General features: G+C 35.3%; 1 protein-coding gene across 1 annotated transcript; it reads right to left on the bottom strand.

Moving 5' to 3' along the window:
* Window positions 1-2,698: 2,698 nt before the first annotated feature.
* Window positions 2,699-20,246, bottom strand: LOC136041006 (NADH dehydrogenase [ubiquinone] 1 alpha subcomplex subunit 7-like). The gene is made up of 3 exons (XM_065725501.1): window positions 20,076-20,246; window positions 6,118-6,320; window positions 2,699-2,819 (listed from the first exon to the last, which is right to left on the bottom strand). Exons 1-3 carry the CDS (start codon window positions 20,142-20,144, stop codon window positions 2,750-2,752), a joined length of 342 nt encoding a protein of 113 aa, XP_065581573.1. The 5' UTR covers window positions 20,145-20,246; the 3' UTR covers window positions 2,699-2,749.
* Window positions 20,247-20,414: the final 168 nt, after the last annotated feature.

Raw genomic sequence — 20,414 nt, 5'->3', positions numbered from 1 at the left:
AAGTGTTTGTCCTTTGGATATCCCGTTTCCTCTTATTAGAGCCTTCGGTGACTTCCTGTCTAAGCCCTTGTCTCTCCTGTTTAACGAAATTACTAAGTCTGGGCAAATTCCAACAATTTGGAAACAGGGTTTCATTACCCCTTTGAAAAAGAAAAACGGAAAGCCTGGCTTTGAAGGCGTCCGACCTATTCCTCTTACTCCTATTTTTTCAAAATTGTATGAAGGATTCCTTGCAGATTTGCTAAAGGAAAAAATGCTACCTCTTACTGACCTGAAGCAATTCGGAAACAACTTCTACTTCCCACTACCTCGTTTCTCTTAGTGACCATATCGGGAAAATCCTCGAAAAGCCTAATTCCTGGCTAAATTCAATTTCCATTGACCTTCAGAAAGCCTTTGACCTTGTTAACCACAAGATTTTAATTGAGAAACTAGTAAGCGAGTTCAATTTCGATCCCTTACTGGTAAAATTGGTTGCCTCCTTATTAACAAATAGATCGCAGGTGGTAAAATACCAGAACCATTACTCAAATCCTCTCCCTATCTACAATAGTATACCCCAAGGAACTCTCCTAGGCTCCCTCCTTTCTTCAGTCATGATCAACAGCCTCGCGAAGGAAGTTCCAGACCGTTGGAAACTTTTTGATGACCTAACGATTGTTGAAAGTTGCTTCAGAAAATTTAATAAGCGACCCTATGAATATCCTCATTGAAATTGGAAGTGAGGCTTTGGACTTAGATATGACAGTAAACCCCTCTAAGTCCATGATAATGCCGATTTGTTTCCTCAAATCCTCGCCCTGTTTTCTTAATCCTATCCCTCCTGAAATTTATGTGTCGTCGGTTAAATTACTTGGAGTCACAATTTCTTCAAATTTAAAGTGGGATAACAACGTTAAAGACGTCATCCATAAAGCTAAAGCGTCAATCGCCCTGCTTAAGCTCCTAAATAAATATAGCGTCCCCCTTTCTCACTCCTTAAGGTCGTACACGTCTTTTGTCCGCCTGCATCTTGAATATGCTTGTCCAGTTTGGCACCCTAGCATCTCTCGTGAAGAACCAGACAAAATTGAGTCAATCCAAAAAAGAGCCTTGCGAATAATTTTCAAAGAAGGCAATGTGCCTTACTCTCTGCTCCTAAAAAAAGCAATAATGAACCCTCGGACGGCAAGTGTTTTCCCCAAACGTCACTCCCCATCCAGATTACGACAGCCTCGAGCTGTTTCTGAGCCCATCCCAGTTTTGTCCCCCATTCCCTGCGTTACTTCCAGATATGAAAAAACCTTTGTCCGCTTCATCACAGAAAAAATGAATAAAATACTCAACCAGTTTCTTTTTTTTTTGCGAGGTGCTGCCCAGATCGTTGCACTTATTTGCTCCCCTCCCCCTCCCTGTTTGGGTTTAATTTCCCTTTTAATTTTTATGTATTTTTCGTGTGTTTTATGCTTCGTTCTTTTTTTGTGCGTTTTTGGACTCTTTTAGTGTCCCTTCTTGCTCTTTTCTGTATTATTTGCTTATTTTGCCCCCTTCCCTTTTTTCTGACTTGTATTTGTTCAAGTTTAGTTCGACTGTTTTTTTTTTACCTTTTTAATTAACTTATTATAGTTTTTTTATTGACTCATAATTTGATTATTCATTATGATTTTTATTTTTCGTTTTTTTTTTGCTTTGTTAGTGCAACCATGTATTTGGTCGACTCCGAAGTCCGAATTCGACCCTTTGAGGGCTTGTGATAGAATTCTTTTTTAAATAAATATCTTATCCTATCTTATCTAGACAGAATAACAATTGAAAAAGTCCGCAAACTTGCCGATCAGCCTCTAGTGACAGATATCATTAGGGCTCGGAGGTGGGATACTAGGACCGTGTTTTCCGTATGCAGGACACTCAGATCCCAAAAGCCACTTTATATTGGCACCCAAACGGACGTCGAAAACAGGGAAGACCTTGGCACACCTTGCATCGAACATACCAGTCTGATATGCGCAGTATCCATGCTTCTACAACCCGATTGGGAACAGATATGCACAGCAGCCCAATTCAGAAAAGATTGGCGAAGTCTCGAGGATGCCCTGGGTGCCTTTGGCGGCACAGGCGGTTCTAAGGTAAGGTTCATAAAAGAAAGTAAGTAAGTAAGACGGCACTAGACCCTTAAGGTCCAAACCGGTGGTGCTGATCTCCGTTTTATGGCTCTTCAGCCAGGAAGTGCAATGGGAGGGCTGGGGGCCAACCACCCTGTGCTTTCAGACATCCTTCCTGCTTACCTTCCCCAGATTTCTCCAGGTACCCATTTAGAGTTGGGTCGACTCTGGCTGAGCTGACAGAGTCACGCCACTGACCCCCGTCCCAAACCAAATAACTGGTCACAACTGGGATTGAACCCGTGCCCCTAGGACAAAGGATTCTCACACAACCGCGCCAACCACTTAGCCAGGACGGCAACCATTTTAGCCAGGAACTGTTCATGAATCCTCATTGCAAATATGACCATTTATATTAACGGACATATTAAGAAACAGTTATGGGAGTAACATTCTTTAAATCTAGGATCATAAAGACTTTTTTTCAATTGAAGCAACTAATGCACAAAAAAGCCAAAATTTGCTGTGATTTGTCATTTTCCAGAGAGTAAAATTGGGATAAAAAATAAAATAAAATCTGCAATAAATTTTACGAACTAATTATAGTTTAGATAAAATAAATCCAAATAATATATTTAAACTAATTATTTACATAGCATTAACAAGTTCTACATATCCCACAAGTTTACCTTTCCTGGAGTCTTTGGCTTCTTAGTGCTCACCAAGGCTTTTTCTGAACTGCAAAAAAACGAAACAAAAGAGCTATATCAACTAAAAATATAAGAAAATAAGAAAAACAAAACATTACTACTGCTTTCCACTCAGTGGACAGACTAGAATTAATTTTTTTTTTTTGTTATAAAATAGGTTAACATATTCAACTTAGCTGATTGAGAGAAGCCCACAAGTGAAACAAGTATTCTCCATTAATGAAGAGATGATTCGTGCTGATGGCAAATCAATTTCACGCCATAAAACACACCGGATGAAATTAAAACATGATTAAGTTGGTAATTTTTATTGTAATGTAGAATCTACTAATGATCTCATAGAAGAAGTTAATAACACTTATACTGCTTATTTTTAGCATTTAAGAACCTTTTAATATTCATTTATGTTGAGTCAGATTTCTTTTTAACATTCAGTGGCACAATTTCCTTATTTTTCCTTAAATTCCTAGCAAAAGAAGAAACTGAAAAGTTACTCCAAGTATTTTTAACCTAAAATCTCAAAATTCAGAAGCCTGAGTTCGATTTAGCCAGTAAATATTTCCATTGAGAGTTTGCTATCCTCATAAACTAAAAGACGATGACTGTAATTTTCGGCCACATTTTTACAATTTTGTTTAGAATTTCGGCGTTAAAATGCGTTTTCACCATTTCAATTGTTTCTGAGTTGTGTCTGGTTAACATTTCGGACATACCTTCGATGTCCGACTTACGTCCCTCAAACAACTTACAAGAGGATAAAATCAATAAAACTAAAATGAACAGTTTTTCAAAACAGTCCCAGCATCCTTACCTCAGCGAAGTTCAACCAGGACTCAACCAGTTCAACGAAGTTCAACCAGGTCCTGGTTGAACTTCGCTGAGGTAAGGATGCTGGGACAGTTTTGAAATAACTGTTCATTTTAGTTTTATTGATTTTATCCTCTTGTAAGTTATTTTTTCTTATATATTTTTGTATTGCTGAGGACGGCCCTTGGACATAGGGCCGAAATATTCATTATAATTTGTTTCCCACTGTATTGAGAAATTCCCTATTGTTCTTCTTGTTTTTGGTGTTTGTCTTGAAATTTTCATTGAAAAAGTGACAAATTTACCCCCCTCACCCCGAATACAATTTAAGATGTATTTTGAAAAATATATTTACCCCCACCCCTCCGAATTTATGTGAATTGATGCCACGATCATCAGATTAACGGTAAAAGATATTTCCTGGATTTAAGACATGATTAGCACAATAAATGCAGTATTCAAAGAATGATTTTGCATAAACCTATCTACTTAACAGAAAAAAAAATTGTCCTTTGTTCTTTTATATTATAAATTTGAAATTTTTTTTCTAATGACATAATTATACACTCCTTAAATATAGTTAATGTTCAAATTTATCTTAGATACAATTAAAGCTAAAAAATTTTACGGTACCGTTATTTCTATGGGCACACAAGAAATTTAATAGACATAAAGGTTAATGGTGAGGTTCGATAATTAGATGGACAGTGATTTTACAGACAAAGTAACGAAATCTACCGAAAAAGCAAAATTCACACTTTCAGTTCAATAATTTGAAGCTGCAAAAAAAGCAGCAATAATCAAATATTTAATTATTATGTTAAAAATTAATGAAACAACAAACGTATTCAAACGAGTGGTTTGAAAATTTGTTCAGTAACAATATAAAATAATTATGAAAAACCTACAAATTTAGAGTGCGAAAACTAAAGATTTGTTGAATATCGGCTTTAGTGCTATCCATTTGCAATAAAACACGTAAGCTGAAAACTTAATTATAAGAGAATCACTTGAGACAGCATTATTTCATCCCATGGCATTTATTATGCTTAAGCTAAATCTCAAGTAAAAGTCCCTCAGATGTCCATTTTTTACTGTTTTGCCAAAGTTCATTCCAAAGAAAATAAAACCCGACATTTAATATCCTACTTAAAAAGAGTGGCATAAAAGGAAAGTATTAATACCAGGCAAAATAACAAGACGATGAACTTAAAATAACTAGGACTAGCAATGAAAGAAACTAGGACTACAATTAGGATTTTTTTCTTCAGGGTAGAAACCAACCTGCCTCACGCCAGTCTGAACTAAGATCACACAGAGGTTTAATAGTGTGAAAGACTACCTGATTCAGCTGCTGCACTCAACAGGTTCTCTGAGCAAATTTTATATTCCAGCTACCTAAGACTGTTTTAACACTCCGCGAAAGGAAAAAAGATTTACTTTGAATAAACTTTCTGCAGTTAATAGGGTAGTTAGAAGGCAATTAATCTTAATCTTCATAAAAAAATGCACAATTTTTCACCGATCCGAAGCTAATTGTCAACTTCTCGAGTGTATACTAATTAACAAAGAGTTACCTGAAAAACCACCCAAAAAGTTGTTTTTCAAACTCTAGGGAGGGCGGCGAAAAATATAGAGGGGATGCAGCCCCCTCCTATCTATGCACTTAATCTTCATAAAAATGATAAATAGAAAAATGCACTGTTCTCATTCATGAATAAAAGGAAAATCTCTAAAGAACCAAGCATTAGTTTAGCAGATGGCCTCATTAATATACTCAACATCATAAAATTTTTCAGAGGTACCGTTGAAGTTACAGTGACTTCTTCAGAAAAAACTTGAACTCTCAGGTACACTAGGGGATTTTCAATTAAGTGTTAATCCCTTAACTTATCTTTGTGCTTGAACATTTACTACTAGTCTTGCTTGACTATTAACAACTGGAATCAAATTTGATCCAAAATTTTAAAAACGAAAAAATAAACTTTATATTGGCTACAAACACCTATGCAGGGATGTGGGGGCGTTGGCTTAACCCCCCTAAAATATCCAATGTTTTCTCAAGTTCCTAATGTGTCATATAATTCACAACTGAATAAACTAAAAAAAAGGGAAAATTGGAAAGGTTCTTTAGACATGAGAAAAAGATGAGAAGGTTTATGAGCACAAAGCACCTCTACAACCTAGCTTAGTCTAGATGAATGTGCAGGCCTATTGTTATTCCAGCTTTTCATGGCCATATTTCGTGTAATTGTTACAAAATGAGCTTTGAAATGTATTGATAAAGATCAAATATTGACAATAATATATATAGTCGGTTGCAAAGCCTAATATTACTGACAGTAAATTGCAATACAACATAAGACGAAGAATATTTAAAATAAGACGAAGTTTTATCCTCAAAATGGCTCTCACTAGTTAAACTTGCATATAACATCAAATACATAGAGTACACTTTGTAAATATAGTTTTAAAAATTGATAAGCGTAGGGGCTGCTCCTCGCATATATTGAACTAACCTTTCAGAGACTTCACTTGTAAGGAGGCCAGAATTCTGCCCACCAGATATCAACTGAGGCTGAGCCATTTCTCCTCGGCAATCTCTGGCATAGTAATAGTTATGGCTAATTTTATGGTTGGGACCTCCTGGGATACTTGGTGGTGGTTGTGTTCGAGCAGCAATGTTTTTACCTTCAAATCGAAGAGTACTTACAAGTTCTCTCTATAAATAATTCAGAAATAAAGTTTCAAATCTTCTATGGAGCAAAGAAAAGCTTATAACAGAGAAAGTATCTATTTTGCAGATGTAGTTAACAAACTTAGAACACTTTACACTGAAGATTTGGCCCGTAGCCAAAAAGAATTTGTCATACCTAACCCAACCATTCTTTGAAGGTAACAGAAATATGAGATATATAAAAAGCAATTAGGACATGAATTCGAAGTATTGGCATGTGTTAGTTGGGGGAGAGGAAAATGCCCCACCTCTCGATTTTGGAAATACCCTTTTGGTATTTATATTTTAAAAACCAAAAAAAAAGATTAAAAGAAATATTCCTCCTAACCTACATTTTTGCGAACTGGCACACCTGCACGAATTGACTGAAGTCACAAAAACAAAGAAATTAACAATTCTTAGAGCTCATGCTATTGCTTGTGCAGTCCAGGTAAGTAAATATTTAGAATGCAATGGGCATAGTTCCAAAAATTTGACAGAAGTAACCAATATATCCTAAAAACGGGCGAATTCATCTTAATACACTTAGTGATCCATAAATGAAAAATAAAAAATTATTCAAAAACCCAGACTAAATTTGTGTAACCCCTAATCATTATAGCTGGCTGATGTTCCAGCCCATCGCAGCAATTAACCATATACCTCATTACTTAAAATCTAGAGCCAATTGCAGACATTTCAGAAGATTGTAAATGATCTAGATAATACTGTTTTTCATGCAAACAGGGTACCTGATACACATACTGAGAATTGATTTTCAAATATGTTACAGGAAGCAAATGAGCTGATCTCTGTCTTCCAGTTTAGCCGATTCAAAGAATCATGAAATTTCAACTTATGCTGGCATTTGGACTGCCAACATGTCTGACTGTCTAAAAGAAAGGCAATAGCAAGTAAACACGTACTTTTGTTGCAACATAATGTGAATCAACTCCAATCTGATGCCAGAATTTCTTATTGAAAAATGTATGTTGTAGAGATTGTATCTTGTGAAAATTAAGAGGCTAATTAGTAGTAAGTGCAACACAAAACTAAGCAATAACAAAATAAAATATGAAATGATCTTCACTGGCATGACACATGATATAGATATTACCATAGCCAATTATTTTACCTTGTTCTATAGTTAAAATTTAACATATGATTGAATCCGTATTTTACCTTGTTTCTATAGTTATAATTTAACGTTTAATTGAATCTGTATACTAACCAGCCCCCTTGATCAGGCTCATACTCTCCTCTGTGGATGAAGAATCTCCTACTGTTATAACATGACAGGTGAAATTTCAAGCTTCCTGAGACTGCATAGTCCTCTGTGCAATTCTGAACCTCAAATAGGACAATCCAACATCATAATAGACCCGTAATGATAACTCCTATCATAGAAGGGTGACATAAAAAGACAATTTACAATTCACTTCAATGGATATTCGATCTTCATAGGCGCCATTCCTCAATAGACATGTTTCATTTCTCACCAAATCCCATCAAAGAAGGATTTTATACTGCTAAAATTGTTGATGTTGCAGCCTTTCTAGACTATGAGGGGACAAATGATAATATGTTCCATAAAAAAGGGGTACTTCTTGTGGAACTAGCAGAACAGCATGTCCCATCAAGAAAGGAAAATTTAATAAAAAGTTCACTACATAATCAGTGTTTAGTTCAACGAGTTGAGTCAGCAGCTTGTTCAAAAACACAATCTCAGAGGGTCTACCAAAGGACACTGTCATCAGCAGCTTTTTATTAACCCTATTCCTGAAAGACATAGATATCTTTCTCGCAAATATTCAAAATGCAGATGGCAATGCCGTTTTTTCTACTGACAATACATCTGAGCCTTTTGATAGAAATTTCACTTATAATGTTTTAGAAGCTCCCGGCTAGAGTTATATATTCCTAAAGCTTCTGCCAAACCTACTATAGGCCTACTTTAACTAAAAAAAAAAAATAAATAATGGTCTGTAACTTAAAATAATCCAATAACGCAAAGTTTTCCAATTCCCAGTAATATAAGATGATTTGTATTTCAAAAAATGTCTATCACAAGCCCCGAAGGGCCGAATTCGCATTTTGGAGTCATAAAAAAAAATCATAAATAAAGCAAACAACAAAAAGAACTGGCAAAACTATGCCAAAAACAACAATATTAAAATGGCATTTGTCAGTCAAAAATATTAAGCGGCAAAGTGTCAGAAAGCTACAAAGGTAAAAACTAAAAAAACTAAAAAGTAGTGAAATAATATACATTTTACAAAGGTTTAGAAGAAAACATATAAAAATGGGAGGGGGGAGGATAAAAAAATCAAACGAACATAAAACTTGGATATCACCTGAATCAAAAAGAAAGAGGAAAACCAGCGGTTTATTTTATCAGTAATGAAGGGAAGAAAGGTTTTTTCATACCTGGAGGTAAAGCAACGGATGGGGGACAAGATAGGAACGGGTTCAGAAACAGTACTTGGCAGGCGGTGTCTGGGTGGGGAGTGTCTTTTGGGAAAAATGTTTTCCGTGTGAAGGTTTACTATTGCATTTGTTTGCAAAACAGAGGCACAATTTTCCTCTCCTGTGCTCAAGAGTTTCCAGCTTGGCCTTTTTCAGAAGGAGCAAATATGGAACCTTAACTTCTTTTAAAGTTATTCTCAGGGCTCTTTTTTGAATGGATTCGATTTTTTCTGATTCCTCGCAGAAGATCCCAGGATGCCAAACTGGACAAGCACATTCAAGATGCAGACGGACAAAGGGAGTATAGATCCGTAAAGAATGGGGGGGGGACGTAAAATTTATTCAAGAGCTAAGGAGAGACATTGACGTATGGAATCCTTCATATAGTTTAAAGAACATAGGAGTAAGTGAAATAGGACAAACACCTTTAAAACCGGGTTTTCTGTCTTTCTTTTTCAAGGGGGTTATGAAACCCTGTTTCCAAATTTGCGGATATTGGCCAGACTTAGTAATCTCATCGAGAAGAATAGACAAGGGCTTTGAAAGGAAGTCACTGAAAGCACTAATAAGAGGAAAAGGGATATCTAAAGAGCAGACACTTGTTTTTCGTAGTTTCCCAATTCTTCTTTTGATCTCAGATGGAGTTATGGAGGGGAATGCAGGTGGAAGATCATCTGTAAGTAATTGGTAAGACATTGCCGGAAGGCTTTGGATGATGGATGCAAGGAACTTGTTAAGACTATTAACTGTAACTTCTGGGGATTCAGGTAGGTTAAAATCAAGCTGGTCTAGACTCCTGCCACACAAATTTTTTACCTTGAAATATCAATTTTTTGGTCTATCGGTAAACAATTCTTTAACCTTATTCTTGTAGTAGGATCGGACCGATTTACGTATTTCCTTTTTAATTGTTTTTCTTAATTTATTAGCTTCATCCAATTTACCTTTTCTGAACCTAATTAGCGCTTTTATGGGTTGATTGATGAATGGTTTATCACTGGAACACTTCTTAAATTTTTTTTTTTTTGGGAAAGAAATTAAATGTTTATCGTTTAGCTTTTGTGAAAGGTAGTGACTTTTTCATCAATATTATGCAAATTATAAATATTAGACCAATGCTCAGTACTCAGCCACGTTTCAAAAGAAAGAAGACCAGCATCTTGAAGGGGGCAGTAAGAGCCATAAGTCACTGAGAATGAATACTTTAAAATTAAAAGAGGGAGAAAGGAGGAGGGAAATATGATGACTCCTACCCAATTGAGGCAAAGCTGAAGGAGGACTGTAAAAACTATTCAGATTAGTCAGAATGACATCTATAGATGTTTTCCACAGTTGTTAGTATTTTAACTATTTGCTTAACTTTTAGAGGGGAGTAAATTGAATTCACCCTGAGTTCATTGGTGTCCCAACCGAAAAAATTCTGGCATTAGGCTACTTTAGAAATAATAAAAGCAGCATTTGTCTGCAATTGCTGGAGAAAATTGCGTTTTGCATCAATGTTTTTGTTTGGCAAGTAATAGAAGACAGCTATTGCAATGATATTATAGGAAGAAGGAAGTACTTTAGGTCTAATGCTTAGCCAAAGGATTTCTCTATACTCAGATAAATTAGGAACAGGAATAATTTTAGGAGAAAAGTTGCATTTAGCAAAAAACATGAAACCACCTCCTTTTTTCCAAGTTGGTGATCCAAAGGATGGAGTTAAATAAATTCTGAATAATTTGACAAACGAAAAGACCTTTGGTCATGAGACTGTACTTCTGTAACAGCTATAATATCAATTTGGTTACATTCTTATAGCACCTTGAGTTCCGTAAGTCTGTCAAAATTGAGGCTTTCAGCGTTAGTGATTAAAAATTTTGGAAATTTAAAGTGACTGGGGAAACGTACTGTTGATTAGTTTCAGTAATACTTAGGGTGGGTTTTAATTTTGAGTTGTGGGATGGAGCATATAATTTCAGGGGCGGACATTTTATTACAGGATAATTTTAACACGGAACTCTCAAACCAGAGCCACATTGGTAGATTACCCACAAGGAATAATGTACAAGGGATGGGAAAGGTTTTGTGGTGATACAGGAAGAAGTCAGATTGGGAATGTTCTTTATAGGGGGGGGGGAGTAAGGCAATTAGATGCTTGGAAAGGGAAGTAGAGTGGAGGGTGTCTGAGAGGGGGGGTCAGGTTTATTTCTGAAAATGGCAGATGGAAGCTAGAAACAGAAACCAAATTCTTGGACATACAGAGAGGATCTACATCTATAAGATGTGGATTTTGCGAAGGGATGTGAGTAAGGGGAGGTTTGAGGATATTCCAAATTGGGTAACGAGATCTGAGGGGTTGGGTTGACTGTACACGCATAAGTACCTGGGACAGGGGATACTTCCAAGGGATGAATTCTTGGGGGTGTGCTCCTCTGCATTGGGCATGCAGGGTCGTAAGAATGGATGTCGAGTGGAACGAAACCCAGGGGAGGAGGTGGTCGCGAATACTTTTGGCATCCCCCTAAAAAAGGTTGGATTTTAAGCCTATCCTTTGGCACTGGTGATTCAAGAGCAAAACAAAAACTAATTGTCAATACAAGCTAAAACTGGAAAAAGGTCAACATGATCAAAACTGCACTTATCAGACATACAAATACATAAAATAAAATTATGACAAATATGTGCACTGCTTACAAAACTTACAGAGACCACAATTAAAGTGGTTACATATAACATTTTTTGTCCACTTATTTTTCCATTTCTTTTCATTTTTCACAAGTTTCTCAAAAACAATTACTATATCCTCATCTGCATACAATTTAGCATTGACCTTGTTAGACCTTCAAATAGCAGGGTCATTATTACCTTTTAATGTTGACATACAACCAGAAGTCATTAAACTACTAGTGGGGGAACAATCAATTGCACCCTCCAGAGTTCGAAAAGACTCAACATTTGGGACAAACAAGTCTTTGTCTAACCATCTTTTTTTTCATAGGTTAATGGTCCAAAAGAAAAACTTAGGTTCATCAGGCAACAACTAAAATGCTTCCATATTGGATGCTAGATGAAAACTGATGTACCAATAGAAAATTACCAATATATAGAAGTATTACCGATATGTATATATAGAAATATTATAAATATATAGAAAATTACCAATAGGGAAATCTGGCTGAAAACAAACCAGCCCATAGGGACTGAAGTTATGAAGAAACAAAGATGGACATATTTGGGTCATGTTCTACACATGCCCAAAGACAGACTGCCCTCAAGAGCATATCAGTGGCAGCCTGAAGGAAGACAAAGAGGCCGACTAAAACACACACTGCAGAGGCAGTGTGATTAGGACCTGAAAGAGGCCAACATTTCCCTCACTCCACAATGTGAAGATATCACTGCAGCTGCACAGCTTCATGATGAATGGAGAGGCTTTGTCAACACCCTATGCGCCACTGATGGCTCAGGAGCATCTAAGGTCAAAGGTAAGGATCTAGGATGATTCTTGACCAAAAAACTTGCATTTCACCATTCACATCCAAACTATGATCCATGAATATAAAAACAAAAATATAATAGAGACCACCACCTATTCAAAATATTATAAAAACTATTCAAAATATATCGGCCCTGGCCAAGTGGGTTGGTGTGCTGGATTCGGGATCCCTAGTCTGAGAGGACGCGGGTTCGAATCCCAGTGTACCCAATTCTTCAGTTGGGACGGGGGTCAGTGGCATGACTGTAAGCTTAGCCAGAGTCAACCCAGCTCTAAATGGGTACCTGGAGAAATCTGGGAAAGGTAAACAGGAAGGGTGTGCGAAAGCACAGGATGGCTAGCCCCCAACCCCCCTTCGCACTTCCTGGCTGAAGGGCCAAGAAACGGAGATCAGCATCGCCGGTACGGACTGTAAAGTCTAATGCCGTATCCTTCACCTTTTTTTTTATTTTAAATATTATGACTATTTAAGTCCTACAAGAATTACATTATAATCAAAATTGGTAGAGATTTTGCACAAAAAAATTGGCTTGTCAGACACTATATCTATAAAAATATATATATATATATATATATATATATATATATATATATATATATATATATATATATATATATATATATATATATATATATATATATATATATATATATATATATATATATATATATATATATATATACTGGCTGTTGGGGTGGCGAAGCGCCACCCCAACACCTAGTTGGTGGGGCGCTTCGCGCCCCCTCAAGCCCCCCCGCGCGCGTAAGTCGTTACGCGCCATTGTAGTTGTGTCCCTGTGTCCCACCTGTGAATAAAGATAGATATATATATATATATATATATATATATATATATATGTTTTTAACTACGTAAAACATGCGAATATACAACATTCTTTGCTGTCCCATTGTCTATGCATATAAAAAGATTGTCAGGTTTACTGACTCTTGAACATGCAACATATAATTGTCCATGGGAAAAACAATCCGTATTAAGATCTATACCTCATTATTCTAATGATGTGTCCCTGTGTCCCAGTCGTCATTTATATTCCCTGTGTCCCAGTGTCCCAGTTTGTAATTTCTCTTTGAGTGTCCCAGTCGTCATTTATATTCCCTGTGTCCTGGCCGTCATTTGTGTCCTGGTCTGTAATTTCTATTCGAACAATCCCTGTGTCCCGGTCATCATTTATAAATCCCGCCTGTGCCCCCGGCGTCCCCGTTGTAGTTGTGTCCCTGTGTCCCGGTCGTCATTTATATTCCCTGTGTCCCGGTTGTGATTTGTGTCCGGGTGTCCCAGTCTGTAATTTCTCTTTGAGGTTCCCGGTCGTCATTTATATTCCCTGTGTCCCAGTCGTCAATTGTGTCCCGGTGTCCCGGTATGTAATTTCATCAGTTGACAAACATGACATCAGTCGACAAACAACTTCATGACGCATACAGCTCAATCCTTAAAATGACGTCAGTCGACAAACATGACGTCAGTCGACACACAAACATGACGTCACTCGACACACACGCACACAGACAACTTATATATATATATATATATATATATATATATATATATATATATATATATATATATATATATATATATATATATATATATATATATATATATATATATATATATATATATATATATATATATATATATATATATATATATATATATATATATATGTATATATATAATATATATATACTGTTAAATCATTGATAATTCAAATGTAAACAACTCGAAATCTTTGGTATCTCGAATTGTTTTTAATCCCCTCGGAAAAACCTGTTTGAAGCTGAAGAAAAAACCAAGCATAATGAGGCTAGGGGATGGATGTAAAGTTCATTTCCCATGAAATGGATGAAATGCATTGAACCACCTGCAGAGAATCTTTCAGAGGGGGGAGATGACTTCCGCAAGGTTTGGCAACATCCCAGGTCAGCTTCCAGTCTGTATTTGTCCAGTCACAATCAACACTTTTCTTGAATGATTTCATGATCTTATGTTGAATAGTGATATCAAATAGACTATTCCACAGTAGCATGGAGCAAACACCATAGAAGTTCAGATTCAGACAATGCTGACTTCTGGGGACCTACAGTTTTTACCTGTGTCCTCTTTATTTTCAAAATTCTGAAAATAATTGATTTTAATTTGATAAAATTTGAGTTTTAATTAAAGATTCTAGTTACTTCAAATCCAATACCTTTCTGTATTCCATTTGTTCTGTTTGTGTTAGACTTGTACCTATGGTTCCTAACATAGAGGGCAGGCTCCACCAGTGGGACATTGTAATATTTAAGTGGGTCACAGGCAAGACTTCCAATCTTTGGCTGCTTATACCTTAGAATAGTGACATAGTTTCATCAAATCCTGGATGGGGGAGGGGGGGGGGGAAAGTTAGAACCAATTTTCTCAAATCAAGTGAAAATGACAGTGAAAACTGAAAAATGAGCCACATAGTATTTTTTTAGGATTTTCTTCAAATGCTCCCCAGTCTTAACAATTATCTAAAGACTGATAATGCATGACAGTGGCTTAGAAAGTCATTGGAAAACTATTTACTACCACATTTACCATGCAGTGATTGTTACCACTTGAGGAATATAATTTCTTGTTGGACTGCAACATTATAGCAATATTTTCTTTTATAGTTGTTTTATCAATTTTGAAGAACCTACTTGGTTACTAACAATGTAGTCATGCAAATCTTCTGGACCTTATTTTGGTCCAAAGTACACACTGTGCAAGCGTGCCAGAAGGTTATACCTTGGTGGTATTTTGTGTTCTTGGAAGTTTATATAAATATTTGCATTAAGGCAGCCTAATGAGTACATGAGGATTTTTCTGAGAATAGGAGGTCAGTCAGTTAAATATGGAGGGGGAGGGGTAAACTTGCAGTTTTCTGTCAGAATTTTGCCTGATTTTTGTATATGGGAACTATTATACTAAATATGCCTGTGCACTTGTGATAGACTCTGCTGAATATATTTTTTATAGAATATAATTGTATATATAAAATAAATTTTAAATATAAAAATATAATAAAAAATATAATTTTATGCTGAATTTTTATAAAAATTATAAAATCTGCTGAATGAGTAAAAAATTATACAAAGTACAAAACAAAGAGAACAATTTATACCAATCAAAAATAACTCTAGCATAAAACAAGGATCATTGTATAGCTTCAGGATTGTCCCCGTCACTCTGTATCTATACCTAGTCTGACAGGCACATCCAAGATTAGGGACATGAAATATTTTGTAAAGTTCTGATCAATAAATGCATAGGGGAATGTTAGACCTACTCCTGTTTGTGAAAATACACATTAATATTGAGCTTACTTGGTTATTTATTGTAAATGTTTGCTTTGGGTTTCATTGATGTATTGGTGAGACCCCTTTATGATGATTTGGCACTTGAATTATTATCTGACTTTATTTCTCCTTGTTTTTGGTTTAATGTAGCTTTTCATTTTTGGAAGCTTCTTTTATGAAAAAAGTTTTTAATATTATTTTTTTTTTAATTGACTATGCCTTCTTCATTTCTTTTTTTTTTTTTTTTTATTAATACCAAATACGGTAAGCTTTCAAGATTGTCGCATTAAACATAATAAATAGAAATTATGACAATACTGACAACATAATACACACATACAAATCAATGGAAATAACAACTACAACAAACACTGACAAATAATACTATAAATTATTTAAAAATGATTTACTTTGAAAATTTGTTTCTACTAGTTTTGTTTTGAATCTGTTTATGTCATCAGTTAGAAATGTTTTAGGTGGAAGGTCATTCCATGGCTTCCACACCCTGCTGTAAAATGAATGTTGGCCTATTTTTCTTTTTGAAAGTGAGGGGTACAATTTATGTGGGTGATGACGGATCCTGTTAGTGTCATTAAATGTGAAGAACTGTGATGTGCTTATATTACCAATGCCTTTGATTATATGGAATGTGTTAATAATGTCTGCCATATCCCTTCGGAATTGGAGACTTGGCAATCCTGGCCTGAGCAGTCTATTTTCATACAGCAAATGTTTCAAATAAGGTACAAGCTTAGTTGCTCTTTGCTGTATTTTTTCAACCCTTGCTCTGTCTTTTTTATTCAATGGATACCATACCGACAAATTGTATTCAAGTATAGGTCAAACTGTTGAATTATAAATGGCAATGAATGAACAGAGATTAAACTTACAGAAATTCCATCTAAGACATAATAGCTGATAGTTTGCCTTACGAGTTACTTCAGAGACATGCCTGTCAAACCTAAGACTAGAATCAAAATGAACACCAAGGTCACGGACATTTTCAACAGGTAAGATTGAGTGTCCAGCAAGATGGTATTGGTAACTTTGTTCTACTTTGCCGAAGTAATGGACAACCCTACACTTATTTTCATTGACAAACATGGAGTTAGCATTACACCAATTGTGCACTGCATCCAAGTCTTTTTGAAGCAATGAAGCTTCATCTGAATTTGTCAAGGAGTGGTAGAGCTTTACATCATCTGCAAACATTTTAACTGTGGAATGGTGGACAACAAGAGGCAAGTCATTGATGAAAAGGCAGAAAAGTACCAGACCAAGGCAACTTCCTTGTGGAACACCACTTAAAACTACCTCTGCAGAGGACAAAGCATCACCTACAATCACTTTCTGCATCCTGCCTGTTAGATAATCACCAATTCAATGTTCTGGCACCAAGGTGATATACCTCACATTTTGGAAGTAAAAGTAGAATAGAAATTTTACTGAAAGCCTTAGAAAAATCTATATAAATGCAATCAAACATGAGACCTTCATCTGCCATCCTATGGAAATCAGTAATTACTTCCAAAAGCTGTGTATTACATGAACGTTTTTTACAGAAACCGTGTTGAGATGGATGCCAAAGAAGATTTGATTCAAAATAATTTTGTATTCTCTTGACAATTAGTTTTTCCATAATTCTGGAAAAAATTGAAGTGTTTGATAGTGGTCTATAGTTTTTAAATTGTGTTTTTGTGCCACTTTTATACAGGGGTTTAATTATTGATTTTTTCCATGCCAAAGGGCAAGTACCAGACACCAGACACAGATTATACAAATATGTCAGTGGTTCAGTGAGTACTATTGCAAGTTCTTGGATCATATGGTTTGAAAATTTATGAATGTCTGGTGATTTATTTGTGTCAAGATGCTTCAGGACCTCAAAAACTTGTTGATCATCAAAGTCAGAATCATCAAAATCTATTGTGAAATTGGTAAAAAAATTAGGATCAATAGGAGTTTCACTGTGAGGTTGTGTAAAAACAGATGAGAAAAGTTTATTAAAATGTTCAGCTTTTTTGTTATCATTGTCTATATTTGTCTGTATTTCAGGGTCAGTGAAGTCTGGTTTTTTCTTATATATTTCCAAAACCTTTTTGGGCAACTTTGAGCAGATGCAATGATAGAAGATTCAAGTGCCTCACAATTTGACCAAAGAAGCCTAGTTTCTCTATTTCTTGCTCTTTTATATCTTATCCATGACTCAGTGCTTCTTATTTTAATATACTCATGCCACAGATAATTTTTTTTTTTTGCTAATAGCTTGTAGAATTTCTTGAGGAAGAGTTTGCCTATTTTTATAGAGCTGACTATAAACTAAAGTCAGAACAAACTTGTTTTGACCCACTACCAAAGCTTCATGAATCAGCTCAAATACCTCATTAACTTTGTATTTATTTTCCCTCAACTGTTCTGTGATACATAGTGATAAAATGAAATTTTGGAAAGACTCATAATCACCTTTAGTGTAATTATATTTAAGGGTCTGTTTTTTGAGGAGTAAAATCATCACCTGAAGATTTTAATGACAGTTTAAGAACGGTGTGATTACTTTTTCCTAATGGAGGTAGAATTTCAATATTTCTAACATTGTCAGGATATTTTGTTATTACCAAGTCAAGGACAGAAGGATTTGAATCATCCCGAAATTGTGATTTGAATCATTGATTAATAAAAGAACATTTAAAAAATCTGTTTTATTTTTCTCCATAAGATTAAGATTGTGCCTTGCTATTTATATTTTGGACATAATTTTGCAACATATTTTAATAATAGTTGTAAAGTACTTTGGATGGATGAATACAGCAATAGTATTCAAATAAATAGAGTGAAAATATGTATCTTTGGGGTTCTATAGGGCTGCAGGAATTTTGACTCAACTACAATGTAGTAGTAGTTGTAGCAGTCACAAGTAGTCACAACCAGAGTCAAAGTTGTAATTGCAAGTAGTCAAGTCACAATTAGTTGCAGTTGCAAAGTAGTTGTTATAGTTATAAATAGTTGCAGCTAAAACCAATAACAAGCAGCTGCAGATGCAAGTAGTCACAGTAACAACTGAGAGCATTGGTAGTAGCAGTAGTAGCATAAGTAATGGTATAAGATGTAATTAGGAAAAAGCCTTAGATTCCTGACAGATCAGGAATACAGACACAGTTTTTTCTCTTTTGGGTATTTCTAATGATCTTACAATGCATTGTTTTATATTGAGGGATAGTGGGTGCAACACAAAATAGGTAAATAGCAGGTATTTTATGACATCTTGTTTGACAGCTTTTATTGCTAACTCATTTGAAATTAATAAAATGAAGTGTTTTTTGGTAGTATGGTGTTATAGGAGTATACAAAAATGTGAAAAAAAAAACAAGGTTGAGGAGCAATAAACAAACTTGTTTGAAATTGATAAAATGAAGCTTTTTGAAAAGTATGGTGTTATAGGAATGGACCTAAATAGGAAACAAAAGGTTTAGAATAAAATTAGCATAAAAAACCTGGGGGAAAAAGATTATTAAAATTTATTTAGCAGAAAAAAGAAATGGTGCTTAAAATTAATTAGCAAAAGAAAACCTGGTGAAGAAAAATTTGGCTAGGCTAAATATAATTTTGGGAAGGCTACATAGCCTATTTGCACACTAGAGACAGGTTAAATGGGCATAAAAGAGCATAAGATTAACAATCTAAAGATGGGGCCCTTAGTTTAAAAACATATTCTTAAAAGCTGCTAGGCTACTTTAGTTTGCAAAGTATGTGGTAAAATTCTAGTTTAGTGACTTCTTGCTATCTCAGAAAGGGGTTAGGTTAGGAACATTGAACTTTTGAGGATGGGTCTACATGCCAAAGTATATCCCAGGAAGGTATTTTAAAATACCCACCTATACTCCTCTCTCTAGAGGGCCCTGAAATTTGCCTACATGACAAGTCTATACCAATTGAAATTTTGACAAAACAACATTTTAACTTAATTTTCAGTTACCAGTTGCTTTTTCTCTGCCTTTAGTTCTGAAAATGCAATTCCTGTTATTTGAGTAGAATTCTGACCTGTATCAATTTTTTTTTTATTATTATTCCTGAAATTTTCATTTTCCTCACCTAACCACTTTCTGAGATAGTAAGAAGTCACTAAACTAGATTTTTACCTGGTATTTTCTTTTTCCCATTTTATCTAACCACAGAACTGCCAGAATAAGATCAGACCAGCTGCATCTATTTTCCATCTGCAGGAACAGCCTTTGAAACATATTTTTTGTCAAGGCTATTAAGTAGGCTAACAGTTGGATTCTTAATGTACTTACTCCTAGCTAGAAATTCCTAAATTTTTGAATGAGGGATGAAACATCGAAAGGAACAATATTTTCTTTTCACTATTTGATTTCTGTCTAACCACAAATGCCAGGGTGAGATCAGACCAGCTGCATCTATTTTCCATCTGCAGGACTGACCTGTGAAACAGATTTTTGTCTATTAATTAACAGTCAGATTCTTCATGTACTTACTCCTAGCAAGAAATTCCTAAATTTTTGAATAAGGGGTGAAACATCTCTTGGAGTTACTTTAGACATCATAAAATTAAATTCCCCAATTTTTTCTTCAACAGCGTTTAAAACTATGGATAATGGGTTTGCTCAGTTTTGCAATTGGACGGTGCGAAAAGACCGACGATACGTGCCAATGAAGTGAAAAAATACGTCGCCATTAGTTTCTGCCAAAAAAAATAGTTTGTTGAGAGCAATTAATGTCTCGTAACTTTTTCTGGTAAATGCTAACTAAATTCTGCTTATTTTTCGAGTGTATCCCCAAAATATTCGCAAAAAAGATAGAAAAGAGGAAGGAAG

The sequence above is a fragment of the Artemia franciscana genome, chromosome 21 (genome assembly GCF_032884065.1).
Source record: "Artemia franciscana chromosome 21, ASM3288406v1, whole genome shotgun sequence".
In the NCBI taxonomy this organism is placed as follows: domain Eukaryota; kingdom Metazoa; phylum Arthropoda; class Branchiopoda; order Anostraca; family Artemiidae; genus Artemia; species Artemia franciscana.
This window is presented reverse-complemented; position numbering and strand designations above follow the sequence as displayed.